The 20,633-nt window shown below is 46.6% G+C and overlaps 2 protein-coding genes across 2 annotated transcripts in view; one reads left to right on the top strand and one right to left on the bottom strand.

Moving 5' to 3' along the window:
* Positions 1–999: 999 nt before the first annotated feature.
* Positions 1,000–4,920, bottom strand: HPS6 (HPS6 biogenesis of lysosomal organelles complex 2 subunit 3). Its single transcript, XM_057380163.1, has 2 exons — positions 4,880–4,920; positions 1,000–4,608 (listed from the first exon to the last, which is right to left on the bottom strand). The coding sequence occupies exon 2, from the start codon at positions 4,605–4,607 to the stop codon at positions 2,160–2,162; it is 2,448 nt and encodes an 815-aa protein (XP_057236146.1). The 5' UTR covers position 4,608; positions 4,880–4,920; the 3' UTR covers positions 1,000–2,159.
* A 294-nt stretch (positions 4,921–5,214) lies between these two features.
* ARMH3 (armadillo like helical domain containing 3) overlaps positions 5,215–20,633 on the top strand; it is a 121,246-nt gene continuing 105,827 nt past the window's right edge. The window contains exons 1-9 of the mRNA XM_057380288.1: positions 5,215–5,275; positions 12,199–12,310; positions 12,773–12,829; positions 12,974–13,120; positions 14,210–14,317; positions 14,999–15,091; positions 15,977–16,051; positions 16,740–16,826; positions 19,860–19,916. Of these exons, the coding sequence (XP_057236271.1) occupies positions 12,209–12,310; positions 12,773–12,829; positions 12,974–13,120; positions 14,210–14,317; positions 14,999–15,091; positions 15,977–16,051; positions 16,740–16,826; positions 19,860–19,916 (726 nt within the window). The 5' untranslated portion in view covers positions 5,215–5,275; positions 12,199–12,208. The remainder of the gene's footprint in view (positions 5,276–12,198; positions 12,311–12,772; positions 12,830–12,973; positions 13,121–14,209; positions 14,318–14,998; positions 15,092–15,976; positions 16,052–16,739; positions 16,827–19,859; positions 19,917–20,633) is intronic.

Below are 20,633 nucleotides of genomic sequence, written 5' to 3'. Positions count from 1 at the left end.
CACAGAGCTTGACCCTAATTCACTGCATCACCCAAACCCAGCCCTGGCAATGAAGATGTCCCCCCAAATTACTGACAGCCTTTGCCACGGTGTGGGGCTTGCTCTTAGCAGCTCCCCATTCAGTGCTGCTCCAGGGCAGTGCTCCAATCCCTGGAGCCATGGCTCTAAAAGGTGCTTGGSTCCATCCATCACTCTTCTCCTGAGGAACCCTGGGAGGTGGGTGAGAACAGCGCCAGGCAAGGCCAGCAACTGCTTGGAGAGGARGCAAGGATAGCTCATTACAAAATGSTCACAGTGGATGCCACCAGCTCCGCTTTCAGTCCACCCTCCCTCCACTCGTGTGTGTGGCAGCTGCCAGAATCAAGGAGGCTCCACTGTGTGGGAGTGAAACTCTCAGTGTGCCATGGCCGCAGCACAAGGCTGCACACAASAAAGGTCTCATCAATAAGCAGCCAGCCCTTATGGAACCGTTGCAGCAGTTCCTCTTCCTCTTTGCCAGACCTTTTTCCACCACAGGGACTTTCTGCAACCAAGCCCTTGTCTGAGAAAGACCCTRCCACATCTTTACAGTGGTTTCACAAGCAAGGCTCTCTCCAACGGCAGCTCTGACACTGTGTGCCTGGCAGCAGGATTTTGCTGGCCCAGCCAGGTGCTCCGTTGCTGTGACTGATTTTCCTTAAAAATGGACAATTTGAAGCTCTTGAGAAAAAAAAAAAATCCTCCCTTCCTCAACTCTGTTTGGCCCAGGCACAGCCACGCAGGGTCTGGATGGCTCTTCCCTGTGGCACACACACTCCAGCCTGCCCGTGCACATTATTGCCTCTGTGGCTTCAAGCAGCTGAGTACGACAGAGGGAATGGGCTGTCTGGGCATGCTCTCTGAGCCCAGCTCTGCCAGTGGTGAGCCACACAGGGCAGCACCAGTGAGCTGAGCCTGGCCACTTTTCACCAGAAMCAAAACAAAACCACCCTCCTCTTAAGGGTGTGTACCCTCATAACATCCACCACCACYTCAGCACTGCTTTAAGAACCTTTATTTTTAAAAGCAGTCTGTCTTCCACACTTAAGACCACCCTCAAAAGGATTAAGGCAGGCGACTCTCCCACAGCCCAACAAGGCAGGAGACAGCTCCTTTACATCACGCAGAACGCAGGGGSAACACCACAGCCAGGGTCTCCCTCCTGGTGGAGAGGGCCAGGCACAGGGCACCCGAGAGAGGCTGGAACCTGGATCTTCCTGCACAACTGCTCTCAAGTTACATTGATTTTGCAAACAGAGGCACAATATGAGCCAGACAACCCTGACAAAGCCCTTTTGTAAGCAAAGGGCAAAGGTAGAGGAGATGGGAACAGAGGGCCCGGGTGTCCTGCAGCATAATCTAAGCTTCCACAAAGGAAAGGGAGAGGCAGGGCCAGCCCCAAGCTCACACAGGCTGCTGCAAGCTTCTCAGCTCAGAAGAGAGTTTGGGTACTGTCTGGGATAGAGAGATAAGGGAATTAGGCTGCTCTTTTCAGCTAAGTAGCTGCAATCAGTCACAGCTACAGGATTGATCCCAGAGGAATTGTGGCGAGACAACGTGTGGCGTGCTGCAGCTGCTGCTGTGTGTGCTGGGACCCCCAGTGCCACGGAGCTGTGCCACACTGGCATTTAGCATCTGACTGAGCCCAAAGCAGCAAGACTCGGTGACCTAGGTGCAAGAAACATGCCCCGTTTCTCACAGGCAGAGCTTGGAGGTACCACCCAACTCACTGAATGGGGAGAAAAGACGGTGTATCCCTGACTACCACTCCACCACCAGTACTAGAGGATCAGGGAAGTAGAAGTGGAGTTAAAACAAACCAAAAACAAAGTGCKTTGGGCAGGGAGCAGTTCTGTAGTCCTGTAGTGCAGCCAGTGTTTTCATCTGCAAATGCACCCAGCATTTGCTCCTCCACTGGCACACACAATTGCACTTGCTAGGAATAGCCAAAAAGCCTGCCCTGGCTCAGAGGAGATCCCCCRACCCCAGCCACCCAACAGGCTCTTCAAGATGCTGCTGCAGGGATACTTCAGAAAGGAGCAGGCTTGTGTACTGCCAGGACAGGCACGATTTCCTGGGGTGGATGYGGCTTTCCCTTCCTTATGTACCCAGGGCTTGGGATCACATTGTCCTTACCCTYTTCACACACTATCATCCTGTAGCAGTGCTGAGGGTGAGGAAGTCCTTGCCATGGGTGGCTGAGGAACATCATCGGCCACTGCTTTTGAGGGGATTTTGTGCTCTCGGGGTGGAGCGGGAGGGGGGAAGGTGGGGCTCTGCAGGGCATCCGAGTACATCTCCTCCTGGACACTGGGATGCTGCAGAACCCTTTGCAGCAGTGGYTTAAGCAAGCCCACAGTCAGCTGGTTCCCCTCGCTGGAGAAAGGCACTGGGTCCTCCTGGGAGTGAGGSAGGTGCTGCAGGACCACGGTGAGGATGTCTGAGGCAGTGAGCTCAGCAGGACACAGTGGCCACAGCCTGTCCAGATAAGGGTCCAGCTCCCGGTGCTGAGCAAACTCAGTCAGCAGTGTGGTGAATATCTCCTTGTTAAGCAAGGGGCTGAGTTTGGAGAACTTTTCTGCCACCTCCACCACCTGCTGCCACCGCTTCAGACGKATGAGAAGGTGCAGAGCTTGCAGCACGGCCTTAGGCCTCTTGCTGCAGAGCAGCAGTTCCAGCTCCAGCTCGCCATCTGCCTCGCYGTGTTTGTTCTTTCGGGCCAGTACTCCCAGTGCTCTCTTGTACAGTGGCACCTGGCCCTCTGGGCCCTCCTTGCTGCCRTACGACCAAGAGTTGCTAACGTACTGCTGGGTCAGCTCCACAAAGCTGGGCAACCACTTGGGTTTGAACCTCAGGAAGGAGGCGCAGATGAGCTCAAASAGTGGAACCATCCCATTCTGACCCACCTCCTCCAGCTGTGGCTGACACAGGACCTTCTTCCATACCTCTGGGGTGGCCCTGGCTACCAAGAGGCCRTCCCCATTCTGCTGCAGCTGCAGGCAACTCCTTGTGGCCTTCCAGGCAGCCTTGGGGAAAGAGGCAAAGACAGAGTTCAGATAGGCCAAGTTGTCCTTGTCCATGTCAGACTGCAGAATGCGGCTGACCTCCTGCTCCACCAGCTCATTGCAGTACCTTTCCACCTCACTCTCTGGGGCACACACCACACAGGTCTTGAGGAGCTCCAGGCTCATGTAGCTCTGCAGCTCCAGGCTCATCGTGCTCAACAGTTTGGCATAATTGTCTTGTAGGCCTCGAGGYGGCTTCTGCTTCTGGTGAAGACTGTGCTGCAGGATGGCAGCGAGGACCACAGGAGCCTGGAATGTACCACCTTTCTTCAACTTYTCCACTGTCAGCTTGGAGCTGCTGAGGCTTCTCCTCTGGTAATATCTGCAGGCCTCCTCAAACACCATCTCCACAAGGCATGGCTCAGGCTTGCTGCTGTCCTCAGGTTTGGAGAAGCTACAGCTGTAGATGCCAGATTGASTGAGGAGTTGGATACTGTCCTCCTCTCCCTGGGACTCCAGGAAATGCACTTCTTTCATGCTCAGGACTTCCTTTTCTATAAGCCTTCCACTGTTCTGGTCGATGAGGTACAGTACTCCAGCCAGCACACAGGCCAGGATGCTGCCAAAGGTCTTCAGCTGGACAGGACTCCTGTGGGCAASGGGGCCCCCCTCCAGATCGAAGATATGCCTCTGTGTCCCATCTGGCTCCACGACACTCACAGACCCCTTTGTGCTCACCAGCAGCAGACCCCCACTGTTGGACATGGTGGAGGTGTGAATGTCCAGAGGAGCAAAACCTGAGAGAAGGCCGACAGAACCCAGCAGGAGTTTCCTGAAGTCTGACTCGCTGCTGGAGCGCAGCACCTTGCTGTGGATGAAGCCTGCAGAGGGGGCTGTGATGGTGAGCTTTGCCTTCTCTGGATGCCAGATGAGGAGGAATTTGGAAGTGGTAGCAAAACTGCCAGCAGCAGGCACTAGGAAGACGTGTTGAGGGGAGGCCAGGACCTGGTACTCGGGGCTGTTGTGCAGGACTATCCTCACGGTGCCCAGCTGCACGCCTTGCTCCCCCACCTCCAGAGCACGGGCACAGACACAGAACCTGAAGGCACACTTGCTCGTGTTTGACTGAGCACCCAGGGGCGGCCTTTCCTCACACCACACTAGGCTGGCACCCTGGCTGCACACAGAGATGACTCGTGCCCGGGCACCCTGGCAGAGCTCCAGCGTCTGCAGCAGCTGCCAGCCCACGGCCACCACAAAGTGCCAGACCTCAGTCCGGCCATGTTCCCACACCACGGCCAGTACCCAGGAGCCCAGCACCACGGGGCTCTGCAGGAAGAGCAGTCCCACAAGGGCTGGCTGCGGCGGCTGCCAGCTCCTCTCCAGGTCRGCTCCAGCGATGCTGTGGCGCTGGAAAGCCACCATCCGGGGCGGGGTGGGCGGCCGGCTCTTCTGCAGGAGCAGGAGATGCTGCCCGTCGGGGCTGGACTGGACATGGCTGGGCTCTTCTCCGCGGTACAGCAGCTCCCGCAGCCAGTGGCCTCGGCTAAAGTCGCTCAAGTCGGAGATCTGACGCAGCTTCATCCTGTCAGCGACAGCATGCACCAGGGCGAGCCGGGGCACGGAGCCCCAGCCGCCGCCCACTCCCCTGCCGGGGCCCCGCCGYACCCTGCTCTCCCGGCTCTCTAGGAGACCCCCACGGCCCCCTCGGGCACCTTCCCCCCGCGGCGAGCCGGTTCCGCGACAGCAACTCCTACGGACCGACCGCACCCGGAGCTCCCCGCCCGCCCAGCGCCGCCCGAGAGGACTCCGCGCTGCCCCGGGTACCCGCGGGTCCCCCTCCCGCCGGGACCCACCTGCCGCGGCGGTGACTGCCGACCGGGGCCGGGGCCGGGGCCGGGCCCGGGCCGGTGGCAGCTCCGCTGGGCGCTGCGCAGTCACGGGGCCGCGGGTTTCCGGGCGGAGCCGCGCCGCACCGCCCCGGCCCGTCCCGCTCCTACTTCCGCCGTCGGTGCGGGGCGGGCTGTGGGGCAGCGTCCCGGGGACGGCCCGCGAGGCCTCGCAAACGGCGGGGCCATTTGTCACCGGGCGTGTGTGAGTGCGTGCGCCAGTCCCCGCGGGGCGAGCCGAGCTCCGGCCGGCCTGGGGAGGAGCCTCCCCGCCCGCCCCGCCTGCGGGAGCCGCGGCCGCGCGGGGAACCGGCGGGCGCACGCGCGGCGCCTGCGCGGTGTGCGGGGAGCGGCTGCCCGCAGGTGAGTGCGGGAGCGGCGGGGGGGACGCGGGACCCCCCCCGCAGGGCCGAGCGCGCCCCCGCCGCCCTTCTGGCACCGGGGACCCCGCCGCACCGGGGGCTCCGCGGGGCGGGCGCGCTCCCCGCCGTGAGTGGCCTCGCTGGGCACCGGCACCCCGTTCCAGGGCCGCTCGCTGCCCACCCCGGGCAGCTGCGGGAGCGGCCGCACGCAGCCCGTGCAGCGGGAGGTGCCTCTCATCTCCCGGTGGTAACACCGCGGTGCCCCGGTGCGTGCCCCGGTGCCGGCCCCGAGGAGGCCTTGGGGCCTGCCGCAGCCCAGCCCTTCGGCGGCTCCTGGGCCGCGCTGTGCCCCGGCTGCCGGGTGGTTTGCGCTCGAGATAACTCCTTCGAGGAAAAGAGCGAGCGTTCCCTGATCGTTCCAGTTATCTGGTTTACCCGACCTTCTCCCRGCACTCGTATGGGCAAAGCAAAGGGGAGCAGTAAACAGTGATGAAGCAGTGGGAACTTGCAGTGTTTATTGTGGTGCAGGCAGAGGCACTCGCTACACGAGCTAGCTGCGCCTCGGTCAAACCCTGTTGCGTATGTCGCTGTAAGAAAGTTTGTTCCTCAGCATAGACTGTAATCTGAATATGTGAGGAGAGCCAATTAGGGTGAGCAGGTGGGTGGAATWTGCAAAGCAATGAGATAATTTGAATCATTGCGATACGTGGTGATTGCAGTTCACCAGCTGTTTGAGCTCTRGTAGGAAATGTGACAAAAATGCTGAAGAGGAATTTCAAGGGAGGGAAAGGACATGAGTTTTACTTTCCAGCAATAATGGGTTAATCCACTGTGTCATTTAAGGCACTCTTGCTGTTTGCAAAGAGATACTGTGGRCAGGGTATATACAATGTAAAAATGTTAAACAGTTATTGGCTAGCATKTACAAAAGGAACAGTGAGGCTTTAATGAGCTGCTGGGCTAAGCATTCATTTGCTCCCTCCCCCTGCTAACACCAGGCAGCCATGCAGCCATCCCTCAGGAGGGGAAGGGTCAGCCTCTGCTGCTCAGAGTTGCTGAGTTGCTATATGCTGGCTCCCAATTTTTTTTTGCATGTGCTTTTTTGTTTGGTTTTTTTTTAGAACCTACACCTTTTCATGTTTGCATTTTAACTCCTGAGTWCTTCTGCTGATGGTCCATATCTCAAAAATGTCACCCACTCTGCAGCTCTACCTTTCTTATCTTGGCGTGACTTTACTGTGCAAGCTTCTTASAACATTGCAGCTACTTTGGAAGTCGGAGCTGAGGTCATGCAGCTGCTCTGTATTCAGCATGGGCCTTGGGTCTGCACCACAGCTGAAGCCATGAGAAAAGGGCAGGGGAACGTTACAGGGAGAGTGTTTTTCTCCAGCAGGAAGGCATCTGAAAAGGTCTGCAAGTGCTATGAGCTTTTAGGTGGGAGTGTAAAGGCAGTGTGGAATATTTCGTGATACACTATGTGGGAAAGGTTCTAAAGGGTTCAGAAAATTAAAAGCTTATGTCATTTTCTGACATGAGAGAGCTGGGCATAATAGGCAGGAATAAAGAGAGAAGGTATGYTGAAATGAGAAAATTTACTTGTATGAAAATGGTGTCAGCAGATGCTGGTAGAAGCATGCAGTGCTTCTCTGGGTGGAGTTGATACGAAGAAGCGTAGCTAGTTAGTGGTGTGAAGATGATGGTTTGGGTGTTATTTTAACCGGATAGATAAAAATTAAATACAATTATGGATGAAATGTTAATTCAAAGTGCTTCAATGTTATTCTTTTATAGCATTTGTAAAGCAGGTGCAATGGATAGAGGTTGTGTGATTGTATCTGCATGTGTAAGCTGTGTTTCCCATTTTTCAAGGGGGCAGAAATGGGTCAGAGGAGGTGAAACTTCAGATTTACCATATAGAAGCATATACACTGCTCTGTTCTGAGTGGAGTGGAAGGACTTTCCAGTAAAAATATATAATCTGTGACTATGCTGGGGGTTACTGCTTGGTACTGCAAAAAAAGAAGTAGGATTTCTATGGGTTTTTGTCATCAGCATGCCCTCAGAATATGTTTCTCATTACACACTGCCTGAAGGCACTTGGAAATTCTGCCGCATGGATCCAAGGCTTGTATGCTGTGTTACTGTTTCCCTTGTTGGTGGGTTGAGCACCTTACAGTTGTAGAGGAAGGCACAGTCTGAGCAGTTTTTATTCCAATGGACAATGTACAAATGAACTTATAAAGAATGGATGGAGTATAAAAGCAGTGTGGATGTACTTGCACAAGTTGTAATTGCCAGTGCAAGAGTTGGTGGAGAATAAGCTGCAAAAAGGCTTATAGTAGAAATTTGGCCATGATAGTTGCTAAAGCCTTGACAAGATCTAGCCCAATGTGGTTGTCCTCTCCCTGTTTTCAGTAATTGTCTGCTGGGCTGCTGATGATGGTCCTGGGAGTTTTAATGGGGGAGGTGGAACTGGTCCTGRCACTCCCTGTGCGCTGGGGTTTGTAAACTCTTGTGCTGGGTGCGGGTTGTTTGTTGCTTCCAGCAATGGCTGAGCTCTGGGAGCTGTGTTGTAACTGCCTGTTGTTCAGGTCTGGTATTTACTCTGCAGATTCATCATGTGGATTAAATGCAAGCTTTTCCTGGTACTTCAYGGAAGAATTTAATGAGTACTTGGCTTATAACACATTGCTTTAGAAGCTGTATGCTAACTTCTAAACAGGGTCTATCCCTGCCTCTTGCATGATTGAGGTAGTTTTTAAACAACTTTCCTTTAATCTTGAGTGATAGATCTGCAGAACACCTTGAAAGGCAAAGCATGATCACAGAGAGTCCCAGGTGCATGCACTCGGGGAGGGAGGAGGCAATTGCTAGCCTTGAAATATTTGAGTGAGTCCAATCTTAGTAGCTCTGGCAAGTCAAGGGTCATTGTATTCTAAAAGCAAAAGTATCTCTGGTCTTATTCAGAGTCTTTATAGATATTGATTGAGGTTCAGAGCTTTGACATTAACAAACTAATATAGATCACATAATTTGCACAGCCTTTTTCAGGTAGGGAATAAATGGGTTGCCAAGTAATTCAGTATGTGAAAATACCATTTTGTGTCATCTGTATTCTTTTTGTCTAGCCAAGAAGTGTTACAGTATATTTTGCGAGGGGTCCACACTGCAAAAAAAAATACATTTATTCATGTTTGGTTGCATGTGGGGGTTGTGTATGTGCATCTCTGATCTTGAAAACTTTCAGGTTTGTTGGCCAAGATGAATGAATGCAAAATGCTGTGCTTGATGGGCTTGCATGTAAGATTACACAAGTTGCAAGTTTTTTGGATCCTGATGCCATTATGGTGTAGATGTGCATTAGTGTTATCCTCTCTACAGTATTTTTGCTATTAAAAGATAGTCTATGGAATACTAATAAGTCTGTACAGGAGCTAAATGACAWTGTGGAGCAGTTTTCAGTGTGCACAAGTCTGAGTGAATCTCAGATTCAAAATATCAAGTTCCTTTTTCCTGTGGCTACTCTAATAAAAAGCTAACAGAGCCGTGTTCATTGGAATGTCGTRTGTTTGGTTGGAATCTCTGTTATGAGTTCTGGAATGAAACAGAAAGRACGTGGATGGTTGGATGTGCTCATCCCTTCCTGACTGGATCAGCTGATTTTGGGGTTGATGAGAGATAACGCAAGAGTTTGCTTGAACTTGTGTCTGCCATTGCTTTTATCTTCTTGCCTTTGAGCTGCCAAGACTCGTGCTTTGTCGAGTTTTCTTTTAGTTCCAGATGAAGTATCTTGGATCTTCTGCTGCACAGTAAAGTATTTGTTGTTCTAAAAGTCCCCATGTGCGTGCTTCTCTTGGCCCTGAGGGGTAGTTCTCCTGTGCAGTCAGTGAATACAGCAGGATTCACTTAGCAGCATGTGTTAATGGGAATGACCTATTGACAGAATAAATTATCCATTTGAACTTAAAATGTGGAAAATGCATTGATGCTTTTTAAATGTGACGTTTAAAGGAAAATTGTTAATTATATTCAGTGTCGTTGTTTTCGTAAGCTGTCACGGCATCGTGATAATTTGACACCTCTTTGACTTATTTATAAATGTTTTGAGCATTTAACTGTGGTTTTCTGTGGCTGCCTGGAAGGTCTCCATTAGCAAAATGCAGTTTTCTGTTTGTCTTTATGACATCTAGAAAATGTAATTGCATAAAGTGAAAAGAAAAAACTGTTTGTATGGCCTGATCATCATAGGTCATGAAACAAACACAGCCTAATAAAGCATTGTTATGARAGGCAAGGCTTACATTTCTCTCCTTGCTCCTCCATATGCTCATTTGTAGAATAGCAGATTATAAACAACAACATTATTTAATCTTTGCCTCTAGCAGTTGTCTTTGTATGTGCTCTTTGGTTGAGAGAATGTGAATCCCGAGTCCCATTTTGACAGAGACTAGAATTTTCACATGATCATGTGATCTTTCTGGTGCTCACCCTTTGTGTCTTGAGGTATTTAGATTTTTATGTCTTTCTGGAAATGAAGGAAAAGGGTTAAAATGCAGCTCTGAAAGTCCAGGGACTAAGCAGAGTGTATTGATCCCCTCCTATTCATGTACACATTTGATGTGAGAACACTGACCTAGAAGCACTGAGAGTTAGTTTATTAGTTTTGACATTGGGATTYGTTAGCTGTAATTCAATTAGAAGCACCCTGATGGATGTATTTGTATGCTGGGGCTGGCAGCTGTTTTAGGTTCAGAAACTTACAATTCTGCTAGGAAAATTGTATTGTGCAATCTTGGGYAAGATTTGTATTCCTAGGCTAAAAGTGACATCACTCTTGATTTGGTTTTAAATAGATTTCTCACTGTTTCCAATTACGTTTCTAATTAGAATAATGTCTTATTTCCCATGACAGTTTAAAAATAATACAAAGTCTGTAAAAGAGAAGCTATCAGGATGGATGAATAATGTTTTCTTTTTCGCTTGTTAGTTGGAAGCCCTTTTCCACCTTTGTTGGATACATAGACCTACCAGGCTACGGGGATAATTTTGGTGTTTACTGAAAATTATAGCACAGTAGTTGCTAAGCTTTCTTCTGTCAGTGTGTCTCAGGGCCATTTCCATTCTTACCCCTGCCCATAACCAGCCAGCTTTCTAGTGGGAAGATGGAGCCCCTCTCTGTGTAAATGTTAGTTTTTCAGATGTGAGATCTTCTGCTCTCTGTCCTACCCTTTCCCATCCAGGCAAARCTCCTTCCCTTCACACCTGAGGTATGGTCTTTTGCAGCAGGACTGTTTCTACTGTTTCTCCAGGCCTGAAAATGTTTTTTTCTAGCACTTAGAACCAAGATTTATGGCTAAACGGATGGATGTTTGAATAACCGGCTCTGGAAGCCTGAGAGTCCTAGTTGAGAACATAGTTGTAAGTCAGCTAAAAAATTTTTGCATTGGAAAGAATGTAAATGAATTCTGGAACTGGTATTCAACAGTTGATGGAACTTGGTCTTTGAGGGAAAGACAGATCTAAACCTGCTGTGGTTGTGGAAGGGGGTTCAGGCAGTCTGGGATTGAGGCTGTATCCAAAGCTGTCTCCATGATGCCAGCTGAGAAAGCTCTGGGGTCTTAGATTCTAACAGTGAACCTAACTCTCTGTGCATAATTTATCATGGCTCAGTGCAACTACCACAAAAGTCTGCCCATGTTTTTCTGGAGCATAACTTAAGTYAAGCCTCTGTGTGTTACGTTGCTGCTGTGTGTGTAATTACCTTTGGAGGTATGGAAGAAAGGCTGGGAGCTCAGGGGTATGAGAAGGGATGGCATTCCTTTTCTGCTAAGTACTTCTGACATGCTGCAGTGATGAGGAGGTTAGAACACTGCTAAAGCTGTGATGCTTGCCAGGAAAATCTGTGATTGCAGATAAATGTGTATTAGCGAGGTCAGAGTAGTGCTTCACTTTGTATGATCACACATGAGGCTGAGAATATGTAGCAAGTTGTGTGTTCTGACTCAGCCCCTGGAGTGAGTTGTTTGTCACAGAAGGCTCAGGAGTACATTACTTTGTGAAGTGGCTCATTTTGTAGTATGGATGCTACTTTTCTTTTTTTTAGTAGTATGATCAGTAAGACATCAATTAATGATTGTAAAACTTTGCATTTGTAGAAAACTGTTTGCTGTGAAATGGATAATGAAGTTAATCTGGTTTGAAAAAAAGATCTCTGTAAAGCTTATCCCCTGTCTTCTTCCATCCTTCTCCCAAAACTGAACCAGCATGGGATACTTTTGAGGCTGGGGTTCCTCTCTGGCTTGATTTGCAGAGCAGCTGGCACAGATAAGGATGCTAAGGTGCAGAGACAGGCTCCATAAAGCACTCCTGCCACCTTTTTTCACCCCTTTCTTAGTGTTGGATACCACCTCAGAGTGCAAAAGCAGAATTTGAAGTAATTTGGTAGGCAGCAAATTAAACAGATAAGAAAAGACTTTTTCAAAGAGTTTCAGGAGCTTTTTGTCACCAGGTGCCTTTGAGGCTTGACCAGCATCAAAAAGGACTGGATGCTCATTTGATATTAAGTATCACAATTCCTCCAACGAGATTAAAAAATACATACTTTTCTAGATATAAACTGCATCGCTCTGAATCATGAATCAGTTTCTAATGGAGAASAATTAAGAAAATTTATCCATAAGGAGCTTATTCTGTTTCTGCCTGTGTCTGGACTTTTGCATATCTTTGAAATGGGATATAGRGCTAGATGGGTTCTTTGATCTGATTTCTTATCTGGTATAGTTATAAATGCCTCTACTTASAGCTTGTGAGAGACTGTTAGTATTTCAGTGCAGTGAAAAAGTCTTTCATGGTTGAAGCAGGCCAGATAGGCCTTGAAGAAAAGTTCAAGTTTTCTGAACCYTTTTTGTCTGTTCTTACCTTCAGGCTATACAGCATGGCCCAAACAGAGAAGAAAGGTGGGCTGCTCCGGAAATCTTCAGCCTCSAAGAAGCCATTGAAAGAGAAAGTGGTGTTGATGTATGATGAAATTTTCACGGTAAGGATCTAGGGCCTCTTCTTTCTAAAGCATTGTGTTAAATTTTCTTAGTTTAGTTTATGCTGAGGGTTCTTTGKAGTGGATTTTTTCCCAAGGTAAGGCCTGCACAGTGTAGGCACATGTTCCAGGCTCTCCTACTGTCATGCAGGGCTCTGTATTCTGCTTTTTTCTGTAATGCCTCCTTGTCTTGTTGTTTACCAGAACCKTACCATCTATGGGAAGTCATGGCTTTCCCAGTATTTCTCAAAGAGCAATTCAGAAAATAAACACAGGCATCCCAACTAAGAGCTACTTCTGTTGTTCCTCCTTTTTTTTTGAATCGGTGTAGCCAGCATTCTGCTCTGTGAGACTGCTTGGTCATCCAGTGGCTGATGATGACTCTGAGCAACCCATGATATTGACTTTTTAAATATTCTGCCTGAATGATTTATTTGCCCTCATGCCTGYTTCTTTTCCTTTCAGACAGAGGACCCCAGTAAATGCAACCCTAGATTTTGGGAGGAGCTATTTCTCATGAAGGTAACAGAATGTGAACATCCTGTTGCTGTTCTGCCTGCAAAGTGGCAGACTTCGTAGGCAGAACAGATTTGCAAGTGCAAAGACTTSTGTTTCTGGGGTGTCTGTGATGGTGTAATGTGCATGAACTGCTTCTTAACCTGACAGGTCAACCTGGAGTATCTAGAAGGCAAGCTGGAGGCTCTGGATGGGGAAGAATTAATGAAGATAAAAGATAACATCAACTGCTTGTTTCAGCACTGCATCCAGGCCCTGGGTGAGGAGCACCCAATCAGAGTGGTGAATGCRTTACAGGTACCATGCTGGGAGACAGGGAATGTTCTCTTCTGCTTCTGATGGGGCAAAATATTTGTTGCTGTTACCAAACACCTTGTGCTCTTTCTTTGCTACTGAGAAGAAGTGATATCTGCAGAGCAGTTGCTACTTATTGTCTGGACTTATACTCTTGGAAAAAGTTAGGGCAGGTCACAAGAATCCTGCTGTGTGCATGTAAATAGGAACCAGGTAATGCATCCTRAGCTCACACTGGGAGAGTATTCCCTTAATCAGACTATGCTTGTGTGGAAAGTGGTCCTSAAGCCAAAACTTACTTAAGGAATCATTTTTTGAGAAGGAGCATGGTGGTCAAAGGTTTCTTTAGCCCAGTATCTGTTTCTGACAGTAACCAAAAAATGGATGTCTACCTCACCTTTTTGCTTCTGTATGGTTCTAGAGGTCTGCAAATTTCATCAGGAATGTTTTGTCTCCAGTTTTATATTTGAAACCAGTTACTTCTCACATGTGACTTCAAGGTGGGATCTAAAACTGCAGTGGTTGTATTCCTGCTCATTCCCCTCTTCACAGGCTTGAGAGATGCCTGATGACAAAAGTCACCCCAGACATCTCCCTCTCTTMGGACAAATGAGTCATTTTTTGCCCATGAATTTTCCACAGAGTGTTCTGGAAGCACAGTGTGCTGATACCCGTGTATTACTAGTGATCTTCAAGAACTTGGTATGAAGCAATAATTAAGCTGCCTAATAGCCTTGGAGCCAATTTTTTTCATTTTCTTTTTTTTTTGTTTGGTGGGAAGTTGGATCTTGTTGTTATTGACAAAGACAGTTTATTGGTCCGAAGTGTTAWAGCAGTGTGGTAACTGAACAAAAATTGGTGCTCAAACAAGAGAAGTACAGACAAATATATTCTCTAATTTTTAATGAGCTTTGAACATCCAAGATCCTCTTTAGAAACAACAGAGCTGGAGGAGAGGTCAGACAAAATGTATGGCTTCCAAAGCAATGGTATTTCAGYATCTGCCAGTGCTAGGAGAGGATCGTGCAATGGGTTTTGCTGTTGAGTTGGAGGTGTTGCCTTACATCTACCTTCTGTTTTTTCCCTTTGCAGACGTTGTGTGCATTAATTCGGGGTGTCCATCAGAAGAACAAATCCACTTCTGGGTTTGACATCATCAACATGCTTGTGGGTTTTGATAAGGCAGAGCTGTGTATGAAGGTGAGGTTCTGGCAGTGTAGAGGAGCAGTTTACACAGCAGCTGTGTTGCAAGGGCAGGGATTTCTGGACAAGTGTGTCTACCAGGGAGCAGCTTTGGGGGGAAAKAATAGAGCCACCTTACTAAAAATAGCTGTCCTGAAGTTCTGTTCCTGCCAGTGACACAGACATTTGGGGTCCCTGGGTTGGTCAATAATATAACAGAGCACTTTCCTTTCCTTTAGTTCCATGCTGTGCAGTCACTGTGGTTAAGAGACCTTAAAGACAGAAATGGCTGTCACAGGCAATTATTACCTAGTACTGAACCTCATACCTTGTACTTAATTTTTGTCTTAGAGTCAAATCCTGTTTTCTCACATTCCATTAGCACATATACTGTTTTAAACTTACTTGATTCTCTTTGCTGTAAAGATGTTGAGTTTGGGAAATTAYGAAGTAAGCAGTGATAAAGCTGAATTCTTGTTGTATTTTTCATCTCTCTACAAGCATATAAATTTTTCTTCTCTGTRTAAATTGTAGAATATGGCCTGTGCAGCAGTAGTAATGGCTCAATTATTGATTCTTGAATAACGTGACTTTTTATTGATGCTCTTCTATTTGAATCTTACAGAAAGCTTTTTATAAGAAAACATTTTAAGTAATTTAAAATACTGTTTTTTAAATAATGTGACTGTTGTTGTTTAGAATCTGATGGAGAGCTTGGACTCCCTCCTYTGTGCAGAAGGTTCTGAAAGCCTCAAAAGCTTGTGTCTGAAGCTGCTTCTCTGCTTGGTGACAGTAAGTAATTAGGAGCTGTATAACAGTTGTATAATAACTTAAGGGCTTTTATGAGCTGCATCKGAGGGATGGAACTGTCTCAACACTTGAGTAGAATGCTGCAGTGTGAAGCTTAAGAAGGAGAAAGAAATTGTGAATAAAAACAAGGGTCAGTCCAGAGTAGGCATGAGAGCTCCAACCACGATGCCAGTGCAGACTGGCAAATGTTTTTCATCCTGTAAGATAGGTGCTAATTCGGGCAAAAGGGGAGAGGCACRAGGAAATGTCAATTGGATTCACAGGTGTGCGTTTTTTTTGAGGAAAAGGATATTTAAGAAGTCTCAGATAAATGGAAAGAAAGRGAGAAGGGCTGAGGAAACACAAAAAATTGGAATAGACCAGAGTGGTGAGGATGTAAAGAATGAGGAAGTTGTCATAAATGGCCACTTATCAGCTCTTAGAGGTGGTCAGCTCTGAACTATTATGACTGTGATAAGAGATAATTGAGAGTGGYGGAGGTCTTCACTGCCCTCTTCATGATGGGGATGTTCTCAGTGGAGCATATGTGCCCTGTTTTTCATTCTCTGCCTGCTGTGTAGAGTCTGCAACCGGTGATGGCTGTTGTCATTCATTCAGCTGTGTAAAATACTAACGTGTGGAGGAACGGGGGAGCTCTTAGTCCATGGGTGGTGCTTCTTGGCAGAGAGAGGCCTGGGAGGCAGCACAGATTTYTTTTACCTCATGTCTAGCCCTACTGCTAGTCACACCTTGACTTGCTAAGTGTGAGATTCTGGATGAATGTGTCCATCTGGGAGCAGAACTCTCCTGTTCCCAGTATGTGTCAGAGGCAGCTACAGCATCAGTGGAGGATTCAGATGAGATTTTAAAACTTGTGTTTCTATTTAGGTGACAGATAACATTAGCCAGAACACTATCCTGGAGTATGTGATGATTAACAGCATATTTGAAGCTATTTTACAGGTAAGGGTTCTTTCTTGTGCCGTGGGGGCTCTGCTTCCATAGTGAGAACTTCCAGTTGGTTCCTTTTCAGCTTTTTCACTACACTGCAGTGTAGTTCACTGGCACTGTTGCTGCTTCCATTCATAGTTCAGTCATATGTATATTTTGTAATGTTTTCTCCTTCTTACTCTGGTCTGCTGTTTTTAGTCACTACTGACTATTTAAAGTATTTTGACTTGAGATGTTTCTGCACAGATAGAAGCTAAACAGATTTCTGGGCTAATTTCATGCAGAATTCCTGTATTGGAGAAACATTYATTTCAAAAGGCAAGGATGTATCAAATTTTTCTCTGCTCTTTGGTAAATTACACTTTTCAGAAGTGGAACTGAGTTTGGCGAAACCCAGAAAACTTGCACTGGTAATGTTGGTGATTCACTGGGATACTGTCTGGTACTACTGAGCAATATATTTGCCCTTTACGCCTTGAAAGCCTACATGCATCCTTTCGTGCATCATGCCATAGTGATAAATAAGCTTCTCTGTGTGCAGAACTTCCTCAAGGCACTGACACTCCCTTCACCCTAAGTATSCTCTTTCAGATAGGATAGAGTTTGCTCTTACACATACATTTCATGGCTATGCTCTGTCTGAGTCACTTCAAGCTGCCTGGAGCAGGCCTGAACAGAACAGTGTGATTGTTTATTGCAGATCCTGTCCAGCCCTCTCAGTCGCAGGGAACATGGCTATGATGCTGTTGTCCTTCTGGCCTTGCTGGTCAACTACAGAAAGTATGAGGTATGTGTTGTGGGTAAYAGAAGCATCACTTCTCTCTGCTTTATTAATTTGGAGTGGCCTCAAGGCAGCACACAGGAYGGATTTTAGCAGTGTACAACTGCAGCATCAGGGCGGGAGCAGCAGAAGCTTTGCAAGGCAGCCCTGTTATGCTCTCTGATGTATGTGTATAATCAAATTTGTGTGACATTCCTACAGCTCGTTCTGTGCCAGCATGAAAGAAACTACCTAGGGAATTTGCATTTCCTTTGTGGAAATAGTCTGAGGAAGGTCCTTTTGGAAGAGTTACTGTTGTGCCAATCTGCATGTCACAGCTAGTATTTCCAAGAGAAGTCTCTTCCTGTCTCTTTGATGGATTTCTCTTTGAGGAACTTYATTCATCATCCTTTTTATGTTTATGGTGTATTCCCATTTTTTTCCGTTACTCATCAGCTTGAAAAAGAAACATTTTGAATGCCAGAACAACATCTAATGTTGGCTTTCCTTTGTATGAGGCATGATGCTTTAATGATTGGAGTTTTCTTCATAAATAAGAATATCTTAATATACTTCAGTAGGCAGCAAATAGGAAAGTTCTGGAATAACCCCTCTTGAGCAATTGTTAGGAGGGAGCAGGTTTCAAAATCTACCTGGTTTTAGGTCTAGTTCTGAATTATGAATAGACCTAGAGAATATGCAAGGACAGGAACTACACTTGGTGTGGAAGAAATGCCTGTCAATTTCTCATTCCTGTCAATGATGTCAGAATCATGAATTACAGATTCTGTTCTGYATTCTGTGCTGCGATAGCATGGAAAAGGAACATGGAGTTTCATTTCAGTATATGGCTGTGAGGGAGAACAGTTGGGAATCTTATAAGTAGGGTTATTTATGAGGGAGTCTGGGAAGACCAGAGGTCTCATTGCAACRTTTAGACAAATGGTGGAGAGCTGTGTAATCCCACCCCTGAGGCATGGATCCCTGTGGACTGTGGTTTATGTCCTTAGTAAGGTGGAATGCTGGGAGCACACGAGACTTGTCCTCTGCTCTTTGCAGTGACTTTCTGGGGAGTATTGAGTTGGGGTCGAGTGCTTTGGAGAGCACTGTCTGAGATGTCTTGAAATTGGGCACTCAAAGGAAATTGTGCTGATGTTTGAAAAGTACAATCCAAACAGTGCAACTGAAGCAGATGTGTAGCATGGGGAMCTTCAACTTGAGCAGCTCCTCTGGCAAGGCTGAAGGCTACTCCTGGAAAGGTTTTATGTGACAACTGCCCAACACTGCCCTTTACAGCAGTGCTACAAACCAAGCCTGTAGAAATGCAGCCGTAGTCTTTGTCCTTGAGCAGCTGCTTTCATTTGCTGTTGAGTCAATATGGTGGTTGTCTGGTTTTCAGTGAATTGTAGCACACTTTCATGCCTCAGGTGCTTAAGAGTTCTCCTTTTAGTTCACTGTGGCAGAGCTGAAAAATTCTCTTTCTGTCTGAACTCCATTGGTTGCTAAGTTTCCAGCTGTGCAAGAAAATCTAATAAGGCTCAAGACTGATTAGCTGACTGTGATTTTGTGTCTGTTTTTAGTGTAAATACCAGGGTCTTTTGTATCAGGATGTTCTTTCATATTTTTGGTATGTGAATTTTGTGGTCTTCCATCAAATTCCTTGGAGAGCATCTCTCCATGCTGTCATTACCAGTGGTGCTGAGATCTTGGCTTGCTCATTAAATTCTGTTCTAGGGGTTTATATGTCTTTATATGTAACCTTTACAGGGATATCCGTGATGGAAATACTAATAATTTTCAGAAATGTTTCCGATTATATATTTATTCAAGCCTTCATCTGTATTTTATGGTTTGTTTTTTTTTTGTAATGCTAGTCCTGATTTCAGAGAAAATATTTTTGCATTGATACCAGGAGAAGGAAAATGCTGTGAGAAGAAGTATTTATTTGAATACTTTCCCAGTATTTTATGGGAAGGCTGATAGGATAGCAAGTTAAAACAAAAAATCAGGTAGTGACTTTTAAATACTTACTCTTTGATAACAGCTAGGCAGAAGTTTATTTGCCTCATGTTCAACCTTCTAGAATTGCATATTGTGCCTTTTATTAGGCAGCTGAAAGWAATTAATTAAAATATGAGGTTTTCCCTTTGTGTGCTTGTCTGGCAGCATGCAGTGTATCCAACAGCCCTCCAGTTTTATGCACTTGCCTCTACTTGATGTAGACAGCTACAGGTGCTGAAGAGACACAACTTTGGAGAATCAGAAAGTTAATRTGTYTTTTTTTTTCTTTAAAGATYTTGCATAACTCAAATTATTTATTAAAAAAATCTCTTTAACAGAAAGAAGTAATTATTCAAGCTCCGATTCCCTGCAAAATGATCTACCTGCAAATGAGACTTGTGTCTTGAGTCAAAATCAACCTTTTAAGTTTTGCACTGACGTGTACAAACCAGGAAATTGTGCATTGTTATTCTAAAATGCTTCCTAAATCATTAGCATTTTTCTTTATAGATGGAGTCTGTGTGGTTTCTTCAGCTAAGTTCAAGGAATTTATATTCTCCAGAGGCTTCCAGCTCTCAGTGGTGTGAGCAAAGTGCAAAGCAAATCCAGCAGCAGATGGGTCTAGAAGGTTGTCCTGCCTTCCTGRGTGCTGCTTTAAGCAATCTTTGCAAGATGCTGCAGAAGGGAGATAGCAGAGCACTAACGCTCCATCCCACCTTCACTGCCTGCTCCTGCTRCAAAACTGTGTGTGTGTCACAGATAACAGGCTTGCAGGGCAGCTGCTGCTTTCCAAACTGACAGATGAGCTCATGAGGTGACAGAAACTCCCTCTTTTCTCAACAAAACAAGGAGACTGGCTGAGTCAGTAAAGAGAAGGTGTCCCAGGCATAGTGACCTTAGCAWGTGCCATGGCTCCTGCTTCTTTGTATGTATTCTGTTTTATGGGACAGAGATTCTTCCCAGATGGTTGGGTGAGCTTGGAATAAGAACAGTGGTTTTCTTTTCCTGAAGACTGAACTTAATACATTTTTTCTTTCTTTCTCCCCCCACCCTGAACAGTCTGTGAATCCCTACATTGTGAAGCTCTCCATCGTGGATGATGAGGCCACACTCAATGTGAGTACTTGACTTGATTCCTCTGTGCTGCTGGGGATGCTCTTTCAKGTGGGGTGTAGTGTAATGAATGCAATCATGATGTATGGTAGAAATCAGGTCTTGGAGCAGTGCTGCTGTAAGGAACAGCAGTACAGTGATTTTCAGCCCTAACTGCTCTTGCARTAGGTTAGGCAGCTCATGATTTGGACAGTTTAATCACCAGTTAAATGGTGGGGGTGGTTAAAAAGCTAGGTAGCAAGGAACATGCTGAAGTTGATCTATTAAACATTCATGAACTATCTGTATGCTATTTTCTGCCATGTGCCAAAGAGGCACAGGGTGGTTTATGCCTAAGATGATCTCATTTTCAKGGCTGTCACTCCATTTTAACAGTCCACAAGTCAGTTCTTGTAACTCAGTGGAAGCTTGTACCTGAGTCAAGAGTCCTGCAACATATTCTGGGTTGTAGCCAGAGTCTAAGTTCCTTATCCAGGCCTGGATAAAAAGTGACAGTAGACTGAGCTATGCAATGTCTGGACTTGGAAGCTGTTCTTTAGGCATGAAATGAAAAGCAAGCTCCATGCTAAATAAAGGGTGAGAACTGTTATTCTGGGTTAATTAAATTGRCTTGACAGAAAAAATGTTCAGTAGCTCTGGAATGGTGGAGGCTGTTTGCAAGAAGTCAAAGGTTATTGGTGTTTRTGGTTCTTGTTTTGGATTTTTGGATGTCCTTCCTCT

Source organism: Malurus melanocephalus, unplaced genomic scaffold (genome assembly GCF_030028575.1).
Source record: "Malurus melanocephalus ecotype Western Australia unplaced genomic scaffold, MMel_1.1 scaffold_12, whole genome shotgun sequence".
Taxonomy (NCBI): Eukaryota; Metazoa; Chordata; class Aves; order Passeriformes; family Maluridae; genus Malurus; species Malurus melanocephalus.
This window is presented reverse-complemented; position numbering and strand designations above follow the sequence as displayed.